We start from the raw sequence: 21,446 nt of genomic DNA on the forward strand, positions 1-21,446 counted from the left end.
CTCACACACACACACACACACACACACACACACATAAGATGGGATGAAATGGAATACTCACTGGATGGGCCGACTGCGATGGAGTGATGCAGAAAGTGTTAGAAAAAAAAAGAGGAGAAAGAAAGATGAGCGAGGATGAGATGACGAGCTCATAATGAACGAGAACAGAGATGAGAAACTTCACAACATTAATAATCAGCGACTGTCAACGGACCTGAAGTGAAATCTAAATGAAGCGCTCCCAAAGGAAAAGAAGAGCGGACGAGTAGGAGGAGCAACGATGGACTGAATGTGGACATACAGGGTACATTGTTTCAGCGTAGACATACCACTTGTCAATATATACACCACATAAAAATCATAGTAGATTATAAAGACATTTGTAATGAGTGATAAGGGCAAGTATCATAATTACATACGTCATTCACTGAAATTGTTTCTGCTATAGGATCATAGTTGATATATTTCCCATAGGTAGACATTATAATTACTGTTATAACACATTATAATTCAGATTTCTTTTTTAAATGGCACTAAATAAACTGGTATCACTTTAGCAGAAACTAATAATTTCATTGCATCACTCAGTTTAAGTGACCACCATTTTTAATGAAAAACAATCAAATCATCTAAAATAAGATGGTCATAAATCACAAGGTTTCCCTGCATAATGATAATTCAGGCTCTATTTTTCACTTAAAGATACAATATATGATATAGATATTTTCATAGATTATGAGTGAATGATTCATTGGGGTCTTTGTTTATGACCATTGCAAAAGCAATGTGAGAGACCAACAGATAAGAAGAATTATTATTGTAAAATGCGTCATAATGTATCAGTGTTATAGTTATAAAGCATTATGGATATTTATAAGTGCTTGTATGTATAATTATACAGTGTTATAAGTAGATTTTAAAATGTTATAGGTGTGTTATAGGCAAGGGTGTGATAGGAGGGACGCCTCGCTAACAGAATTAACTGTTACAGAACAAAAGTGAAAATATTCCCTTTTATCAGCACAAATCCTCTTCAAGGGGCCGACTTCATTCTAATGCAATCTCACTGCTGTTTGATCTCGGCTCTCTCTCCAGAGGGACGACGAGTCGGGCCTCAAAGGAACATCGCTGTTTTTTTTCTCTCTTATAGTTTCACTTACCAGTTTATATATTACCAGTGGCATGATATGGGGAGCTGCAGCCAGCCGGTCTTCTTGCTGATTTATCTGACTTCTTATGGGCGATATGCTATACGCATGTTGGACATAATAACCTTCAACTCATTCTCGATGGCTAATCTGCTGCAAAAGCCACCGAATGCACTTCATCAAAAAGAGGGCGAGCATGCTGGGGGCCGAGATGTTTAGAGATGCATCGTAGCGAAACTATCCATCTGTGCAAATCATCTACTCATGTATTCAGTGTTAAATGATAACGCTCTGCCGGAGCAGAATTGCCGCCACTGAAGTTTTCACTTGTTGAACGATTTATATTGAATAAAGAGGGGTGAGACTTTAGTTGGTGCTGAATTATTAAGAAAATGACTAAATGATGACCAATCACTTCGGCACCATTTTGTTCACATCATTCACACATAATAATCATATAGATGAGAGTACCCGTTCTGCATGTCTTACCGTGCACCTGCAGGGTCCCCGACGCCTCGGCTTTGCCCACGCTGTTCTCTGACACGCAGGTGTAGGTGCCCTCGTCCTCGCCTCTCACCTGGGTCAGACGCAGGCTGTTGTCGCTGCGGATCTCAAATCTGGGAAGAGATCGACACACAAGACTTTCTCTGAATTTCATTTTCAAGTTATCCGCGTACATTAAACCGTGGAAAAGTAGAGCCATCGGACGAACAACAGGCTGCTTTTCAAACTATCTGAGAAGTTGATATAATGCGGTTGGTGATATTAGATTGAGTTTGCTAAATCTCAGATTATTGCATGGCTTTAGGCACCCTGTGGAGATGTGAATACTGCTGACACACACATTTTACCCCTTTATCCCCGAGGGATCATTAAAGTTTCATCTAGTCAAATCCACAAAGGCTCTCACAGAACTAAGTGACTGTGTTAGCGTGCAACACTAGCATGACAGTTATCTCGTCCCGCCGTGATTGTTGCTATCACTGTCTTACATTCATGCGACAGCTGTTAATAAGTGTGTTGCTTCCTATTCAGATGCTCGTCTCTTGTACTTACTACACTACTACATACTTACTACACTCGGATTCCTGGAACTACTTTGTATCTTTGGAATGACATGTAATGTGAACAGAATTTGACTTTGACAATTTGGAAGTCAATCGTTAAATCTCCATGAGAGCACAGATTTGTTTCCTTACTCCAACACAGAGGATGACATATTCTCTTCAAAGCTCGGAAGACTTTTGTTCTAATTGTCGAAATTCTCTTTAGATTCTCCACAGCGATCGATAATTTACATTCTCTGACAACAAAAGAAAATCATTAGTATCTGTGGCTGTCGCTGGACTGTTATAAGCCTGTCCAATGATTGCCTGTCTAGCTTTGGTTTCTCCACATAGTCTGGTCTGGTCTCTGGACTAATGTGAGCTACTATGGTAGAGGTCTGGAGCTTGGATACTTATTCAAATCGGGCATACTCTTGCTGGTTTCTCCCATGTAACCGACTCCAGCTTTGATTAAAGATTTTCAATTCAATTCAAAATCAATCGTTTAATCTTTTCTCATCTTGCCAATAACAAACATAGAACAAACATACATGCAAGCATGTAGTAGCTCCTCTGTAATAAGAAGCTTTCAGTGAAATGACATATTGCTGGTATGATGATAACAGGGCAGTAGTGACGCATCGAGCAGTTAAACAGACGACAACGTGAGTAATCTCTGTGCCCTACCTGCCCCGGGGCAACTCTCCCTCCTCTCTCCGCCAGCGGACCGTTGGCGTCGGGTCTCCATGCACCTCACAGAAGAAGTCCACCGTGTCCTCTGCCAACACCACCTGGTTCACCGGCTGTTTGGTGAAAACTGGCCTCTCTGAAGTTAGACGGAGGATTGAGAGGATTAGTAAACTTGAACGAACCCTCCAGGGTAGTTAGATCGTTGCATCAGCTGTGGCTGGGATGTAGATGAGAAGAGAAAGTGACCTCTGAGGAAATAAAATGTGAAGTCCTGATGTTGGTGCACAACAAGATTGAGTTAGAGAGGTGGGATCATCAACCCGGAGACATATGTGCTTTGTTAGCTCTTATTGTGATAATCACATTTCAAAATGGTGATAGTCTGGAGAAATGTCCTGCAGATGTGCACTGGCTGTTACTTCGTAAATTTCACAGATTGCAGCATTAAATCATAGAGTGCACATAAGAAGTGGACGTAGTCACACAAGAGCAGCAACAGTACTGGATCTGGATCCATCTGGATTCTGATGTGAGGTTTGAGACCATAACCTTACAGTGCTTACTGAGGTAATATATATGTGAAGTAGGATCCTTTTCTCATTGACTTTCATGCAATCAGGCTTCTTTTAGCAACCAGAAGAGTCACCCCCTGATGGCCGGCAGGGAGAATGCAAGTTTGAGGCATTTCAGAGTTGGCTTCACTTCTCAGAAAAAAAATTCCGCCTGTATCAACTATGGGTGCATTTTCAGGAACCATACTTTGCTACACACTGGGTTAAGGTTTAATGCCACTTTAATGAGCATCTGGGTGGTAGTAGGGGAGTGTGGGGACTGAAAAGACAATATCGAACTTCTGTCTGTTTCTTTGGATCAATACACACTTTGAAAATGCATATGCTACTACTCTGCTGAGAGCAAAGCAAGAGAGTCAGAGAGAAGGAACGAAGCAGAGGTCAAGAGAAGGAAGCAAAGGTCAGCTGGGAGGGAAACATCCGTCTGCTGCTGAGGAGTACAGCTCAACACAAAACAGAGGATACTTTTGAAGCTTAATATGAGACCCATTACAGAGCTCTCATTAGAGTAAATTACTCAACAGGATTATTTAATGCCCTTCACTAATCTACTGTAAAGGACATTTATTAAAGTACAACACTCCAATTAAGACTGTTTACACTGTAATTTGAATGTATTCTATCACCGTATAACCATTACCATTATTATGTGAAGACATGTCTTTGCATATTTTATGTGATATCAAATCAGATCATTATGTTTCATGTCCCATGCAGGATTTGACTTAATGTGACACCGTAAACATGACTCACCAAACACCACCAGTTCAGCAGGATCGCTGTCTTTCTCTCCAACCATGTTGGTTCCAACACACACGTACATGCCAGCGTCACTTTTCCTGGTGTTGGATATCATCAGTTTGCCTCCTCGCATCTGAAAATGAGGAGGGAAAGGAGGAGGAGGGGGGGGGAGGGGTAGAGACACAGGCAGAGATGGATGGAAAGGAAAGTAGAGGAGGAGGAGGAGGAGGAGGAGGAGAGAAAGAAGACAAATTGAAAGAGGTTGGAAACAGGATATTGAAGCATGTTAGTCAAGAGAGAGGCAACTCTGTCATTTTCAGTGCATGTCATGACAGATGGCTCCTCCACTTCTTCTTACACTGACAATGCAATCGCCATAGAAACCTCATTCGCTGCTCAGTTTGTAATAAATGCATTGATGCTGCCATACAGTGTGCACACACATGCATGCTCCCAAACAGCAGGTTTACTTGATTTTATTGTGTTCTGGGCACTTATTTCTAGAAGGTGGTCTCCTGACCAACAGAATCAATTGAACAACAATCAATGCAGTTCAATAGTAATGCTGCTTTTCAATTATCAGCAGTGATGGACCTGGATTGATTTTTATTCGGGGCCTTCTCATCAAAAGTCTAAACACTAAAGTATTGATCGATCAGACAAAAGAATTCACTTAAAAAAAGAAATGGCAGACTGCACAAACTAAGAGGATACATACTTATTATGTGTACAAAAACATTCAACAAGCACAAATTAGCAAGTGTATTAATATTTTCCTTAAAATGCTGAAATCACTGATTTCATGACATCAATTCAACAGTTAAAACTCACAGTGATCCTCTCATCTCGATCATTGACCCGGATGTTGTTTCTCTTCCAAGAGATGGTGGGCTCAGGGTGGCCTCTGGGGGGGATGCACTCCATGACAGCAGGCTCACCTGCTGCTACCACCACATCACTGGGCGTTTGACGGAAGTCATCTCTCAGAACTGGGGAGAAGAAGAGAAGAGCCACGGTTACAGTAGGTCAACGTCTTCGTGGAGGATATCATCTTTTATCTGGCTTTGCATGACTTCGTGCCGACATTTAGGCTGTCGTAGAGGCTTTCCTTTCCTTACGCATGCATGGAGTCATGCTGACATTCTCTTGACCTCTGCTCTTCCAAAAGAAACAATATGAATGCCAAACAGGTGCAAATCACTAATTAGGATCATCCCTCACTGTTTGACTGAGCTCAGTAACACACAGCATACTGTACGACTGTGTATTTAAAATCGTGTCCATGTGGTCTTCATTGACACACATAAAAAGAAAGTTAGTATACAAACAACTGGCCTCAGCCACTCCAGAGACTTACAAAGGGATAAACCAATGAGATGGTTTCTATGGCATTCATAGCTGGCCTCAACATTCCACCTAAAATATGCCATAACCAATCTGAAAAAGCAGCCCAAAAATGTATCTCTCTGAATGTATTGAGACATGCCCGAAGTTGAGCATCAACTCTTTCAAAATAGCATTTGGGGGGGTATCAAACTTCGACCCTCATATATTTCAAAGTTCTCTTTGAAGCTATGGTTTGAAGCTAAGATGTGAGATTTGGACATCAAGGAGTTGGTGGATGATTAATTGATGCAAGAGGAAGAGTATGGCTGATCTGCATACGCTCTTACATTATATTGATATATCTCATTGAGGATATCAATAAGTCATATCAATGTAATGACATTCCACTCATGTTCTCGTGAGTGTGCTAAGATCTGCAGGGCTGTTGAGGTTGTCATGGAGAGAGAAATCTGCAGCTGCACCTTAAGTACTAGTCACATCACAAACTGGTGTCCTAGTTTACACTTTTCACAAACATCTGAACATCGCTGCTTAAAAAAAGGCTCTCAACACGTCTCTGTCCATCTTGTCATGTTTGAAGGAAAATATATATTTTGAAAGTGTCTTAATATTACATAACACTTAAAGGATGATGGAAGCGACAGGCAGAATAATACAAAGTAAAATCCAATTCTTCAATGATTATTCATCTTCTGATCGAAACCCATGTATCATTATTTCAAATAAAGTGTTTTGCTGAAGACTAAGATAAGAAGTACAGACAAACATGAATTACATCATACATTGTCCCAAAACATACAGCCTGTAACCTGAACGCATGGTTTATTATTATGCAAATCAACATCATTGGACCTATGTGCTGTAATATTGTTTTTCCTATCACAGCAAAGGTATGACCCTACTCTGCCTCTATCGTATTTTGTATTTATTTTTATAAGTGTTATCGCAAGCATTCAACATATTGAAAAAGAAATAATCAGATTCATCTAGAAATCGAATACATTGAGAAGGAGCAGACAGAAGCAAAATGCTGTTAAGATTCTGCACCTCCTTTACATCATATGTCATAAAAAACAAATATGTATGCTTACATTACATTAACAAAACACTTCTATAATTACCTAGAATATTAATTTCACTGTGATTTTGTTTGATCAATCATCAGCCTCTGATTGGTTTTCCCTGGCATTCTCACTGTGAGCTTAACCAATCTCACTTCTCATGCTTAAACCTTCCCAACCTGAACAATCAAGGCAACAAGTTGGCCAATCAGAGTCATTCTGCGTACTAATTAGCCATGTGCATGTTTGTTGCAGGGAGGAAGTGTATTTCGGAGTCGGAGAAATGTGCCTTCACAACAATGGTCGTTTGTTTACGGCATAATGGGCTGTCAGCCTGGTACAGGTTCCCAACAAATACATAACATTACCAAATTGTGTGATAATAAGAGTTTATACAAACACAAAAAATTACATGTTTGACGAATCAGGCTACTTCATTAAACTAATTGGGAAATTATCCTGTGAATCCCATATTGCCTTTTTTTGTTTGTTGAGCAATGGGCCTTCGAAATAATAGCCATCCATCCATCCACATAACCTCGCTTATACTCAGATCTCTGACGTTTCTTTATCTGAAATACCTGGGTTTGTGAGGAACGTGCATTGTATCTCAATGTCGGGCTATGAGACGCAGTGGCTAATTTCTCATCTTGTCAAGATAGCGCGGCATCCTCTTTGTATGAGGGTGAACGTGGGCGTGTATGTGAGGAGATAAATCAGCCTGTTTTGTTTGTAATCAAGGTCATGTCAGTGTTTAAGGAGGATATTTGTCATTTCCTCATTAGCTGACGGAGCCTGTGCTTGCCTTTGCCCTGATAAAATACACGTCCTCACAATGCACAATGCTTCTGAACCACTATGATGCTGTCTTTTTTGTTTTATCTGCGTCTCTTATGGCGCTAGTCAGACCCAATTACTTAGCCACAGAACATTTGGGGCACTCCAAATCCCATCGGCCCTTCCAATCCTGGAATGATATGCCAAACAACACCCCTGACCTTATCTGTATCTGCTGCCGACATTTCCCCCAATCACTATTCACAGCCGATTACAGAACCCTGACTAAATTGTTCAGTAACCTGTCCCATCACGCAAAGCAGGGAGGGAAATAGGGCAGTGCGTTGCACCCCAGGTCTGAATTAGCATGGCGCAGGGTTAAAGGACCGCAACGATGACCTGTCACACACCACTGTGAGATCATAGCTCCAGGGGCCCCTGATCTTTTCCATTCTGCCCTCCACACTCTCCAGATCTGAGCGAAAAGAGGGTGTCTAGAAGTTTATTAGGCACTGACAATTACCCATGAGGCCCTTTGAGGCCCATATTAAGTGGGTGCACTTTGACCCTTTCTTTAAACCCCTTCAACAAAGCCAGAGTAATCCCCACCACTGGGCCTGAAAAGTGTGCTTTAATCAGACACACAGTAAAAGATAAGAGCCACAAGTATATGTGAAATATTATGTCTGATAGGAATTGAAACCCTGGAAATGTATAACCTTCATGCTTCACCCACTCTGATACGTACAACTAGTGATACACCTGATATTATATTCCATAACACAATATCTGTCTAGATTGTGTTATACCGTTTAATGTATCTACATTTTTAAAAGCTTGCTTTCCAGATTGAAGCTCTCGTTATTAGACTCGACTCTATGTAAACGGTTGTGGGCAATATGGCATTTACATGATTTTTGCACAAAGAATTATGACTACAGGGCTAGTAGCTTGATTTGTCAGGCATTTAATTAAAAATGCCTCAACTCATTATCATTTAGCCATTTAATGAGTGATGATAATTGTTTCAAAAGCTGTAAAAATGGATCCGCAAATCAATTGACAAATTTGTGGATTTTTCAAGCAAAAATTGCAACATATTCTCTGGTTACAACTTCTCAAATGTGAGGATTTGATATTTTTTATATCACTTTACATTTTGTTGAGAAACAAAATATTTGTATTGCATCACAGATGAGATATTTTTTAGTGAACAACATTTTTAGTAAAAAACAAATCATCTTAAATAAGATGATCATTAATCATAAGGTTCCCCAGCATAGATTAAAGATTAATATTTTATTTTTTTAAATGTCAGTGTTACCATATAGCGTTAAGTCATGCAGTGATTTCAGCATCTACTCCCAAACACAAACACATCCAGGTCTCGACACTAATCAAAATCCGATCTGCGAGGCTTTTACTTTCTGTGACAGATTGCTGTCGAGCTGTATCTTTAAACAATGACAAGCACATCAGTCACACGGAAACAAACGACACCCATCTGCATGTAGCATTTATCAGCTTGTGATGTACACTGATGGATGTGCGAATTGCAAATTACACCGAATCATTACAAACGTTAAAAACCACCCGAGAAGCTAATCTGTTCTACGCCAGAAAAAGGAGTGTTATTGCAAGGAAGTATTATTAATCAGTGACCACTAGACTTCTGATTTACCACATGGGCAAAGTAGCACGACCCTGCTGTATATCAGGGCATCATTTCAGCATTTAATTGGACATAAAAAACACCTTTGGGGCGAGCTGGGGCTCACTTTTAATTAAATTGCTTTATCGCTGTCATTAATGCTCCGAAGGCTGTGTGTGTGTGTGACAGCACCCCCTCAAGAATAAATATTCACATGGCAGCGATAGAATGACGGATAGTCCCTTGGCAGGCAGAGCAAAGTGAGGGATGGAGAGGGGGGGAGTTAAGCAAAGCGTCCTCAGGTTGGAGCTCTGTTGTGGGGGATTGAGCTGGCCATCCGTCTTACATCTTGTCCCGACACCAAGCAATCTGCTTCGGTGTAAACACACGGACTAACACATCAGTTTCAGCTCGAGTACACAAATAATTCTTATCCCTTTTTTCTTGTCTCTCTATAGGTGTACCCCCGGGTCCCCAAGGCAATATCTGTCCAGGCCCATGGGCCCGACAGGGGCCCCCATCAGAAGCCACCTTCCATCAGCCACTCTCATTATCCAGAGTGGACCCCCTCCGATCCCTATCAACCATTACACCATGATGAAACGGCTGCACAGGATATTGTGTGTGTCTTGTGGGGGAGGGGGGGGGGGGGTCTCACAGTTGGTGACAGATGTCCGTGCTGCCTTTAAGCACCGTCCGTCTCCCCAGCATCACCCAATACAAACACAGACTCGCGCAGATACGCCAGCTGTAGCAGCAAATACAGGAAAACAGTGTGTGCCTCCAATATTTCCAGCTCGGCCCAAAATCCACTGGAGACTGGAAGTCCCCCCTGCAGACACACACACACACACACACACACACACACACTGACAGCTGACCTGAGTTGTACCTCCTTATAAAAAAAGAACTTGGTTTAAAATGTAATTCCATTTCTTTCCCTATAGACTGTCATTCCAGTCTTTGGCCTGAGAGTATTTTATGGCCTTGAGTCAATGACATAACATGGTTTTGCTCTCTGGAAATGCTCATATAGCCAGCAGCGACATTGAGCCGGCGTAAAGCTAAATGAATAGGAATCACGGTGACAGGGCATTTCAATTACTGCTTCCAGGAGTCCAGAAGGGTCACCTTCCCGGCCCGGGCGCCACCGTCTGGCCGACACAGTCGCACACACGCAACCTGTTCATCAATGTCTGATGCATTTTGCCCCCCCAAATGTAATCCGTCCATTTTCTTTTGTCCCCCAGCGTGTCCGCTGGCGTGACCATTTAGTCCACCGTCAGTGCTGCTTAGTCCTGTCAGCTGAGTCCATTTAGCAGCGACAAAAGCCGCCTTGACCCCACCCACCCAATCCCCAGCACCCTCGCCCCGAGCCCTCCTACCAAAACCCGGGCCGATTGTTGAAAAGCAGCTGGTCCCGAGACAAGAGCATGAAAAATGATTTCCATGCACAGACGCAAAACAACGTGTGACAGGATGAGGCGAATGTTCAGGAGATCCTTTTTCATTGAGGAGATGAGGCGTTTAAATGAAGCCAAATGATGATAGAGGAGTGTTGACCAAATTGATCCTGAGCAGACGTTGACAGAAAATCTCTGCAGCGCAAATTAATATTACGTGAAAGCTCCGGCAAACCTCAGAAAAACCAATTATTAGCCACCGCGCTCAGATAACGCTGAAATGAAATCCACAAGTCACTGTGAAGCGTTGCAGGCAGATTATAAGCCTGTTATTAGCATATATAAGCCTCTTCTTACAACATCATCGGCAGGCAAACCAAAGAAAACGACTGATTCAATTAATATTCCTGTCATGCTCCGATACCGTTTATGATGCGTGTTATCGCCATATACGTTTGGTAAAATACTGCCCAAAAAATTGAATTAGGTGATAAAATACCCACACATCGTGTGCCCCCCCCCCCCGTGCTGCTGAGGAAGAAAGAAGTGGATGAGGTTATCTGTCAAGGTGTGATGTCTCATGGCTTTTTAAGTGCTCGTAAATGCCGGGCCGGGCCCCTCCGCAGTGTCTTGTCACACCCAGGCGTGTTGGAAGGGGGGTGGGGTACGGGTAAGGATGGATGTGGAGCGGGTGGTTGGCCGGGTACTTGGCAGTGGTGTAGTCCATGTGACCAAGGGCCCCACAGGAGGAGGCCCTCATTATCAGCCACACAGAGAGTAGAGGGGTGCTCATAGTGTGTGTGTGTTAATGCAGCACATGGCCCTCAACAACAGGGGCTGTGGATGACAAGGGGCCAACTGGCGGGCACCCTGTTAGTACGGAGCTGCAATCATGTGACACTGCGATCACATGGTATAAGCCGGCTCGTGCTTCACATGCTCCGGAGTACACGTGGGCAATATTGTGGCAGTCCTTCAGGAATGACCGGGAGTCTCACAAGGTGCACGAGACACGGCAGAGACGCCGCCGCGCTGCCTCCAGCCACTTGCTCACTAGTTATCAGGAAGTTGTCATGCGGAGTTGTTAAAGGTCCTCGCTACACGAGGTTGCAGTGCACTCAGTAACTGCTGCACTTTACGTCACGCCCCACACGAGCACCGATTTGATGCGTCTCAAAAGTCACGTATTATGTTCAAACACTTGCTGAGAGCGTTCTGCTCACTGAGCTCGCTATCGCAAGAAATGAAACAAATGCACATGAGAGTTGTCCCACATTCAGTTAACGAGGCCTTCCAACCATCTCTGCTATCACACAGGGAATGAAAGCATTCAAATAGAGTTTATATATGAATCACATGGTTGGTGCAAACCATGGCTTTGGTTTTGCACGGATGCCTCATCAAATGTATTGAAATATCAGTTTGAGTCATTTTTTTTAAAGAAAGAAAAGTCAAAATGTTTTGGTTTTCTGGTTTATTTCCTCCTCTATGACGGTGAACTGCATGTCTATGAGTTGTGGACAAACCGAGACATCTGAGGGCGTTAACTTTACACACCGAACTGTTTGATTAATCGATGATGAAATTAATAATTGCAGCTCTAATTTCGTGACTTGTCCTTCACACAACATTAGTCATTCTATCTAAGTAACGTGTGGAAGTTCATCTGGTTCGTCCAGGTACTTCCAAGACACAGACGAAGTCCAAGATAATTAAAAGTGAAATATTATTGGGTTTTGGAAAGATGAATGACTTCTCAAGCGATGAGCCGCCCCCACACTCTACTTGGTGCATCTGTGTGTGTGTGTCTAGAGAGCTTTTAAAGGCCTCCCAACCTGCTGGCTCTTCAGCCCTCTCCGTCCTTCCCCATCACACACACACACACACACACACACACACACACACACACACACAGACTGAGCATGCCCACATTCAAACAGAGCAGAACCAGCATGAGGCATGCCGAGCCCATTTGATTGAATCGCCATATTTCATGTCAAGAGGGAGGTCGTATTAAAATACTACTAGCAGGCAGAATGTTCTCCCCCCGAGGCTCCTGCCTGACCCCGGCAGTACAGAATGCATGTGCACTGCTGAGGATAAAACAAGTCTACTGTAAACACATGTCCATTCATACACACACACACAGATGATTTGCATTTAAATCCTTCCAATCTCCTGCATGGGGAGTGTTCACCTCCGTGGGTCCCGGTTCTGAGCTGCTGCTGCTGCTCCGGCTGTGTTCACCCACCCAGCAACCTGCAGGTTAATCCACCGCAAACCTCCTCTGGCATGGCTGTGTGTGTGTGTGTGTGTGTGTGTGTGTGCGTGTGTGTGTGTGTGTGTGTGTTTCCGACAATTTTTCATCTATGTGTTTCATCTCTGCACCTCCTGATGGGATACACATGACTCCCCTGACCCCTGTCAACCTGAAGCCCGAGCTCAGCAGAGGATGGACTCTGTAATTCTCTGGGAGTTAAAGTAACACCGTGGCTCCACGCCTCTTGAGCTTTCTGCCAAGAAAGTGAAAGAATCCCGTAGGTCAGACAGGTGGAAGGGGGACACGTTGCTTCAAACAGAGACACCACCAGGCCAGCAGCATCCACTCTGTCCAGAGGCAATCAATGATTTGTCGTCTACTCTAGCTGACCCTGACTTCTGACCTCCTGCAGTGACTAGAAAGGGGAAAAAACAATTTCCTGGCATGGATCAATAACATCACATTATCAAAAAGCTGTGTTTAAGATTTATTTCTCCTCCTCTTTAGTCTCTTAATAGGAACTGATGATAAACAGCGAAGGCTGGTGACCTCTGACGAGGAGAGATATGTGAGATGGAGTACAGTCAAGGTGAATGGCTCCTTCCATGTTCAGTCCAAATCTATCAACTTAATGAAGCTGTGTATTTATTGCTTTTTCTTTTCACAGTTGGACAGTTTATATATTTGATGATGAAAGAAGAGGACTGAAGAGGATTTTTTCTGATTGATATCATGCAGTTTGTGACGCAGATGTAATGACCTTGCCCTGCATGAGCCTCCTCTTTAATTGAAACTGGCATATATCCTTTAGGGAGCGTGCAGAGATGCTTCCTGACGCCCTGCAACTCTCTGTTACAACAGCAAATGGACACTCTGATGTAAAGACAGAAACATGCCATGTCGCTTCACATTACCCTAGTTATTCATGAAATATTCAAACTGTTTGACGACACTTAATTCAGCTTGAGTGCCTCTCCAATCCTCGTAAAGCTGAATAAATTATCAGGTGAAGGCGTTCGCCTGATTGACAGGCTCGTGAAAACAGCTCATGCCCTTTAGACAAAGAATAATCCGTCAGCAGAAACACACATTTTGGAATAGATTTTAAAGGATTTTTTTTTTTTGCTAGAGTTGGAAACCTACCATGCTTTTAGAAAACTGAGGAAAAGAGGAGATGAAACAGCATTTTGATGGGATTTTTCTTTTGGCAAACACAAGCCGGTGGAGAAAAAAAATCTGGACCACATGCTAAGAAGGGAGGAGGAAGAGGAGGGGGATTTGCAAACATGCACATCCATGCCGGGACTTAATCTGATTGTAATTCAGGCAATATGTCCAATATGTGTTATGGAATATGAGGTGTGCATGACGCCATCGGCAAACACATGCAGAACACGGAGGAATCTGGCTGGTGTGAAACAAGGAGAAGTAATATATGCATGGCATTGCTAAGGAGACCCGAATTAACAGCGTCAAACCTCCACTCCCACTCGGCCCACCCTCCACCATAACACCCACCCCGGGACCCTGAGGCCCCAACAACAATACCATGACAGAGGTGGTCAGGCTCCTGTGTGTGGTCAGCTAATAAAGCAATTGTCTGGGCCTGAAAAGAGGATTACTTTAATCTAGTAATGGCTGACGTCGTGCAGCCTATAGCAGCAGGGTAAGAGGGTCACTGAGAATTGCTCAGAAGCCCATTGTAAGGCAAACCGCCCCCCCTCCTCCTTCACCCCATCACCCCCCAACCCGCCTGCCCCAAACTGCCCTCAGCTGACCCTCCAGCCCCAATCAAGGCTACTGTAGTTCACCCATGTGGAAAAGCAGAAACACTCCTTAACTCGACCTCAAGGAGAACGGGGCGCCTATAGACAATGGGTGTACCCACCCAAACCATTAATTATTGACCACTGCCGTGAGATGCAGGCAATGAGCTCCTTCAAGAATTCCACTCCGGCAATGCAAAGTGAATTTTTAACAAGGTGATTTAGGCTGTCTTCACACGGCCCCCTCATTCAGTCAGTGAGAACACAGCGCTGGTATAACAGATACAGGGTGTCAAACAAAAAAAGGTGCTGCGACAGAACATTCTGTAACAATGCTGTTGATAACTGAAGTTGTATACTTGTAAAATCCTGTAGGGTTTTAGCAGATCTTTAGCCTTAGAGGTCATGGATGTAGCACTAAGTGGACTTCAAAATTGATCATCTCACCCATAGCTAAACACCTACACAGCAACTATTTTCAGTTAGAATGCTCACTTATGCTCCAAGGATGATGTATTTGTATAGGCCAACCATAAAGTTAGCATCACACTGGTTTCCTGGACAAAAAGCCAAAGGGTGTTTCCATTGTTTTTGGATTATTGCAGGAAATAAACTACGTGGCAAATACATGTTTATGATACTCACGTTATTTTGAGTAAATTAACACATTTTTGAAGTGTTATTGCAATTGCCAGAAGTAAAAAGTTAACGTTAGGCTATGAACGAATTACACCATGATCACATGACTTCACATCACCACCATTAAGCTAAAGTCGGATTTTTTCTATTGATAACATTAGCAAAATAGACTGTATATAAGAAGTGGACGTCGTCATGGTGACATCACCCACTGGTTTGTGGACTATGATTTTGAAGCCTCGAGTTAAACAGCATTAGCTTCATGATTCAAGGTCAACTTTACAGCTAAGTGTTAAAGTCACCTTAGTAGCTAACTGCATTGGTAGCGTGGTAGCATGGTAGCGACCTGTCAATCACAAGGTAGCCCCGCCCTGAAAGATCCCTTGCTTTATGATCTGTTTGACTCTAAATGGACCAGAATTTACTAAATGAACATCATGCTGGATTGAAGAAGACTTGAAACTAGAGATTAAAACCATAAACTCATGTTTATAATGTTTACGGAGATAATAAATCAGGAGAGAAGAAGGATCATTTTCTGACTTCTTTGGCAACCAGAGGAGTCGCCCCCTGATGGCCAGCAAAAAGAATGCAAGTTTAAGGCATTTAGCCAACCGGAGGTGGCTGCCTGATTACCAACTGCCTTTTGGCACGTAAAGCCTCCAAATGCACTCAAGACTTTTATTTTGCAGAACAAAACATTAAGATCTCTTAATCTTGTTTTAACCACAGACTTTATTTCAGTCATCAAACCAAAAACGCAATTACCTTGAGACGAGGTAACTGGAAGTGCAAAAATGCTGACTCATTTACAGGTTTTAGGAGTCATTCTTGCAGCACTACTGTGTGATGATCACGTAATACAATTTAGAATTTGCAGGCTGGCGTTGATACCAGCTTGTTCTTATATTAGTGACAGCCAGACGTGTTTGTTGGAAGATGGATGGTTGAAAGCTAAATACCCAGAAAGAAACCCCTGACGGTTGCTTGTTAGTCTGTGAGCAGTTTTCTGTGTTGTCTCACCGACTTATAAGTCTTGTCAATTTCCTCAGCAGTGTCTCTTGTTGTTTGCACACACACACACACACACACACACACACACACACATAAACCACAGCACTGCCATTTTGCAGCAGTGTGTGCCGTTTCACTGTTGGGCTGCTGACTCTGACAGTGTCTACTTTCCCTGGTGCCTGAGAGGTGAAAAAGGTGAATAGTCTATCTGACATCAGCGTCTTCCTGTTGGAGGAACGCCAGATGAGCCCCCACCACCAGCTGTCCCTGTCTGCTAACCATCTCATGGCCCAAGCCCAACCAATGCCGCAGTTCTCCCAGTCAAACGTACACGGATGTGTTCCCATAGCTGGAGCAGATGGCCAAGCCTTGTATCCTGCCTCGTGCCCAGCACACTTTTTACCCTTCCCGGGTGTTGTGCCTCGTCCCCTGTGCAGAAAGGGGAGAAGGTGGTGTGACCGGGGGAGGGAAGAGCAACAGTTCCAATTTTCCACCCTGTCAACAAACTCCAAAAACAGATGGATCTTGGAGCAGAAATCCATTTAGCTCCACTTGAATGACTTAAGCCCCCATTCATTGACCTTTTATAACTCAGAGGTGCGAGCTCGTCTTAAGGAGAAATGAATCTTGTACAAATACACACACACGTAGAAATCAATAAGCATTTTCCACAGCTGTTTGCCCTCGCATTTACCATTTGCAGACGGGTCAAATATACCTAAATCCCCCTGGAAGAGCTGGCAACCAGAACTACTTTGGCAAATACCCAAAGCTGAATGCTTCTGTTGATACCGTTTGGAATAGTCTCTACACTATTACAAGTCGGGGAAAAGTAAGGCGAGAAAACAGTAACAGAAGTCAACAAAGATGTACATTACACTATGCAAAAAGCACATTCAGCGAGGCTGACATTAAAGAAGCAATGTTAAACATGAGGTCATTGCTCAAGTAGATGCTCTTGACATGACAGTAGCAAACAGTTCTTAACATACAAAGGAAGAGCATAATCCTCTTATTCATATGCAGGAGGGAACCATGTCAATTTACATAATGGTAATTTAACATTTAGCACCAGTGAATGGGAATAGAAGGACATTTTCTGCCAAACGGACATTCATTTACCACCAAGTGCTGACGAGAAGCTGCATCAGGGTTGAATATATTGCTTGAAATCCCTCGGGTTGGGGTGACCCGATGGCCGAATGGTTAAGGTGTATATATAGTATGAGCAACGAGACCCTGGTTCAATTCCCAGCTGGCCTGTACCTTTGCTGAATTTCATTCCCATACTCTCTTTCCTCACGTGTCCTGCCTCAACTATCACTATAAAATAAATGCATAAAATGCCTTCTAAAATAATCTTTCATAAAAATGTGTCTTGACAAAAAACTATATCCAGTTTTTAACTTCTTCCTATCACTTTTGAACATGAACTATATTATTTGAGTCATGTATTTATCGCTTAGGATTCCATTATTTAGCATTATTTAGCTTGAGAGCAGCCATGTATCAAGGCGACCCAAATGAGAACATGACCAATTACTTTGCGTTTCTGCAGAAAGTTATCCTGCTGTAAGTACAATAAATTGACAAATAACCCAAAACATTTTCCCATCTTAGAAAGACTCATCCAATCCTTAGGGGAAAAACAATTCCATTAGTGAAAAAGAGCTGGTAAAACCTAGAATGAGTTATACAACGATCAACAATTGGCATTTGTTGTCTCGTGTTTTTCGATTCCCAGAATAAGTTGACACATGATATTAACACTGCACACAAGTACATGGTCCTCATTTATTAATGACTAAGTACATGACATTGTCCAGTGGTAAAGGTGGAATGTCCAACAGTCAAACTGTACACAGAGCTCATAAATAACCGCAATCTGTGGTTCAACAGACACAATGATTTTCCCAATACCTCCACCGATTGGTTCAATACCTTCAGCACCCTGTCTAAAGCTAACAACAAGTTGAGGAAAGATCATTTTTAATGGTAAAAAGGCTCCATTTGGTGATTTAACAGCCCCTGACTGATTTCCCTGCTCAGGAACAACTGGACCTGCATTTATCAACTGATGACCATGTCCTTCTCCCTCCATTGCTTTAATGTCCTTTTCCTCCGCTGTGTAATGGTGCTCTGATTGCGCTTGACTGTTTCATTTGAACCGTGTATTGACTGCATTGGCTATCATTAATGCCTCCTGAAACTCCCCAGATGTGCTCCTCGTGTTACTTCCGATGAATTGAATGGATTTCTGTACCTATCCCCCTCTAAACATCTGTACTGCTCGTGCCCAGCTGTCTGCCATTCACCTTCACAGGAGTATTTATTATTTGTGCAAAGTTCCGTCAATTTCCATGTTGCATTTTATGACATTATAGTTGGTTTTGTTCCACTTTCTTTACAGATTCCTTACCGACTGTGTTTTATCATGCTGCCCCCTACGGGTGCATTCAGACCGACATTAGCAATACATTAAAAAACACAGGCTCCTCATTAATTTCAATGAAGCCCCTACATATGCACAGCAGGGGTCCTGCTGCAGGGGGCTCTGCATAGCAGTCGGGGAAAAGTTTTCTCCTGATCCAACTTTTGCCTCTGACAAAATGCATGTTCAGCCTGTTTACCTGACAAACATTGAGATAGAGCAGCAGATAATCACTAATGTGATGTTTTGCTGCCCAAAAGCTTTATAAACTGCCGAGCAGTGTCTATGTGTCTGTTGAGGCTTCCAGCTGGACTTCCTGGTTGGGATTTCTCTCTCTTAATCTCTACCCGGAGGCAACACTCACACCACATAGCCCCTTGTGCAGTTTTGCTGGAGGGCTATTGTTGGTCTCAATGGGCCCACACAGGGGGTCTTTTGCATTCTGGAAGACCATGACTAATGACCCTGCTTACTTACATTTTTAATCAAGATACTTAAGCAAAAACATACAAAGTATATCAGATATTCATGGAAAACTCATGAAAAAATTTAAGGTGTGCACAAACGCGTCTGCTAAAATGCCCTAAATGCATATAAAAATATTCAATATATCTTTTAAAAAGTTTTACTCGAAATTAGAAAATTCCATTTTCTACCGCTTTATCCTGTATTCAGGGTCGCGAATACTAACAAAATTAGAAAATTGTTAAATATAATAATAAAATGAACGATGTTAAATACTATATTCCAGCAAGTAGAATTAATGGCTGTCGCTTTTCAAATCCATGGTGCATCTTACTGTATGTACTCATTTGAGTTCCAATGTTTTTTCACAGGTTCCCATCATAGACTGTATAATAGAAGTGGACGTCGTCATGGGGACGTCACCCATTGGTTTGTGCACTACATTTTCAAGGGAGAAGTAGGGTAATTTTCTCATAGGGGTCTATACAATGGCCAGTAGAGAGAATGCAAGTTTAAGGCACTTCAGAATTGGCTTCATGCGTATGAGTATAGGATATATACATGTACATCTACATGAGATGAAATAACTCATGAGAAATGTCATGTAGTACAGAGGGAGTCTTGTTCAGAGAGATAACAGGGTGGGATTGGACACAACAGTTGGAGCAAGAGACCTTTATTGTTCTCCACAGCCCCCGTGGCCCCTGTGCTACTGTCGTAATAAGGGGGGGGTCGGTTAAAGCTCTTCCTCACACCACCTGTTGTCAACGCCTCTCTTTCCCCTGAACCACCCCCACCCAACCCTTCATCCTTCTGCCTTTGTCCTACTGACCCTTTATGACACACGTCCGCAGATCACTGGTCGCATTCGCCTTTAGAACGGTCTAATTAATTCATGGCTATCCTCTGGAGGAGGGTTTGGCTGGTGGGTCTGGCTCAATGAACGGCAGACGGTTGGATCATACAGAGGGGGGGTTAAGCCAGAGGCCTGTGGCCTCACTCCGGCCATCTGATCCCCTTCTTTAAAGACCAGAATGGCCACTGCCCCTGTCCGCCACAAGGCCGGGACCTGCAATCCCATTAGTGAAGCATGAACCCACCTCAGAGCTCACACAGACGAGAGCTTGTTATCATCAGCAACGAGAACATGGCTGCTGAAAGGTGACGGTGTTACTGTATGACTCCCCCTTGGCTGAGCGTGGTGAATACCAGATCATGGTTCGTATGTGGACACGATGAATCCTGATCTCAGTGGATACAGACCGGACGAGTAGAGGAGGTCATCGCAAAATAAGACTTGACTCACGGGTCTGAATGGACAAAGTGTGTGAGACAGCTGGTGGAAAACATCCCCTCGTCTGGGAGATGTAGGGAGGGCTGAATGTGAATGCCACACCAGTGATATGTGCAGTCATACTCATTCCAATGCAAACATATAGTTTGTATCATCCTGTCATCCACCAGTGATTGGGAGGTGGTTCAATAACTCTTGTTCAATAATTAAATGTACACTTTTTTAGTGAGCAAAAAGTTGCAATAATGCTAAAATTACTCAGAAAATGTCATGTCACAATTACTCAGGCCAAAATACCCTTAAAACTCTTAAAATGGCAGATAAACGTAGTATCAGTAAGCATTTATATTACAACACATCTTTTTTAGTGAAAAACAATCAGATTATGAATATACTTAAATATGATGATACATCATAAGGTCTCTCTGTATAAATAAAGGTTAAATAGAATATATTTTTCACTTGAGTACCATGACAGTGAGAGAGAGATGCTTTTTAAAGTCACTCATACTGATATTAACGATTATTCCGTTCATGGAAATCAACCAGAATCAACTTATTGTGCATTTTATTTATCACGATCTGCGATACAATCCTATATCCCATCCCTAGTGATGCCATCTAAACTGGACTAAATGCATAACAATTACAAGAAACGTGCTGATAAGTGAAATTCTGAAGATTTCGATTTTAAATTCAGGCAGCAACACGGGTCAACACCCTCTCTATCTTCTCACACTTGACTGACAAAAGCAGCTCATCCATAATAGTTCAAAAGACATAACGGATGAAATCGGCTGCCTCCTGATAGCCCATGAGATAATATCAGCTCATTCAAAGCAGACCAACAGCTAAAAGCAGCTCATTGAGAGCAGCTTTAAAAATGTACTTAAGGCTAATAGGAAGAGACCAATTTAACCTTTCTGCTGATGAAGGCTTTCTGCTGCTTTATTTTAACATGATCACATTTCCTTCCAGAATAAAGACCATGGCGTGGGATTAACAGAACCCCTGGTGGTTAGAGCACATTCACCAGTACACACCCCAGTAACAGGTGTCTACAGAGACCGACGGCAGGTCAGTGCACACTGATCTGTACCCTGCAGGTACAGATCAGTGTGACTGTGCTCCGCTCTGTATG

The 21,446-nt window shown here is 42.8% G+C and overlaps 1 protein-coding gene across 2 annotated transcripts in view; it reads right to left on the reverse strand.

Moving 5' to 3' along the window:
* The window catches only part of robo3 (roundabout, axon guidance receptor, homolog 3), an 80,813-nt gene that overhangs the window by 37,425 nt on the left and 21,942 nt on the right, over positions 1-21,446 (reverse strand). For both annotated transcript variants that reach the window (XM_084029468.1, XM_084029467.1), the window contains exons 3-6: positions 5,029-5,186; positions 4,210-4,330; positions 2,882-3,020; positions 1,638-1,765 (exon numbers count right to left, since the gene is read on the reverse strand). In XM_084029468.1, coding sequence (XP_083885594.1) covers positions 1,638-1,765; positions 2,882-3,020; positions 4,210-4,330; positions 5,029-5,186 — 546 coding nt within the window. The remainder of the gene's footprint in view (positions 1-1,637; positions 1,766-2,881; positions 3,021-4,209; positions 4,331-5,028; positions 5,187-21,446) is intronic.

This window comes from Eutrigla gurnardus (assembly GCF_963514095.1).
Source record: "Eutrigla gurnardus genome assembly, chromosome: 15".
Taxonomy (NCBI): Eukaryota; Metazoa; Chordata; class Actinopteri; order Perciformes; family Triglidae; genus Eutrigla; species Eutrigla gurnardus.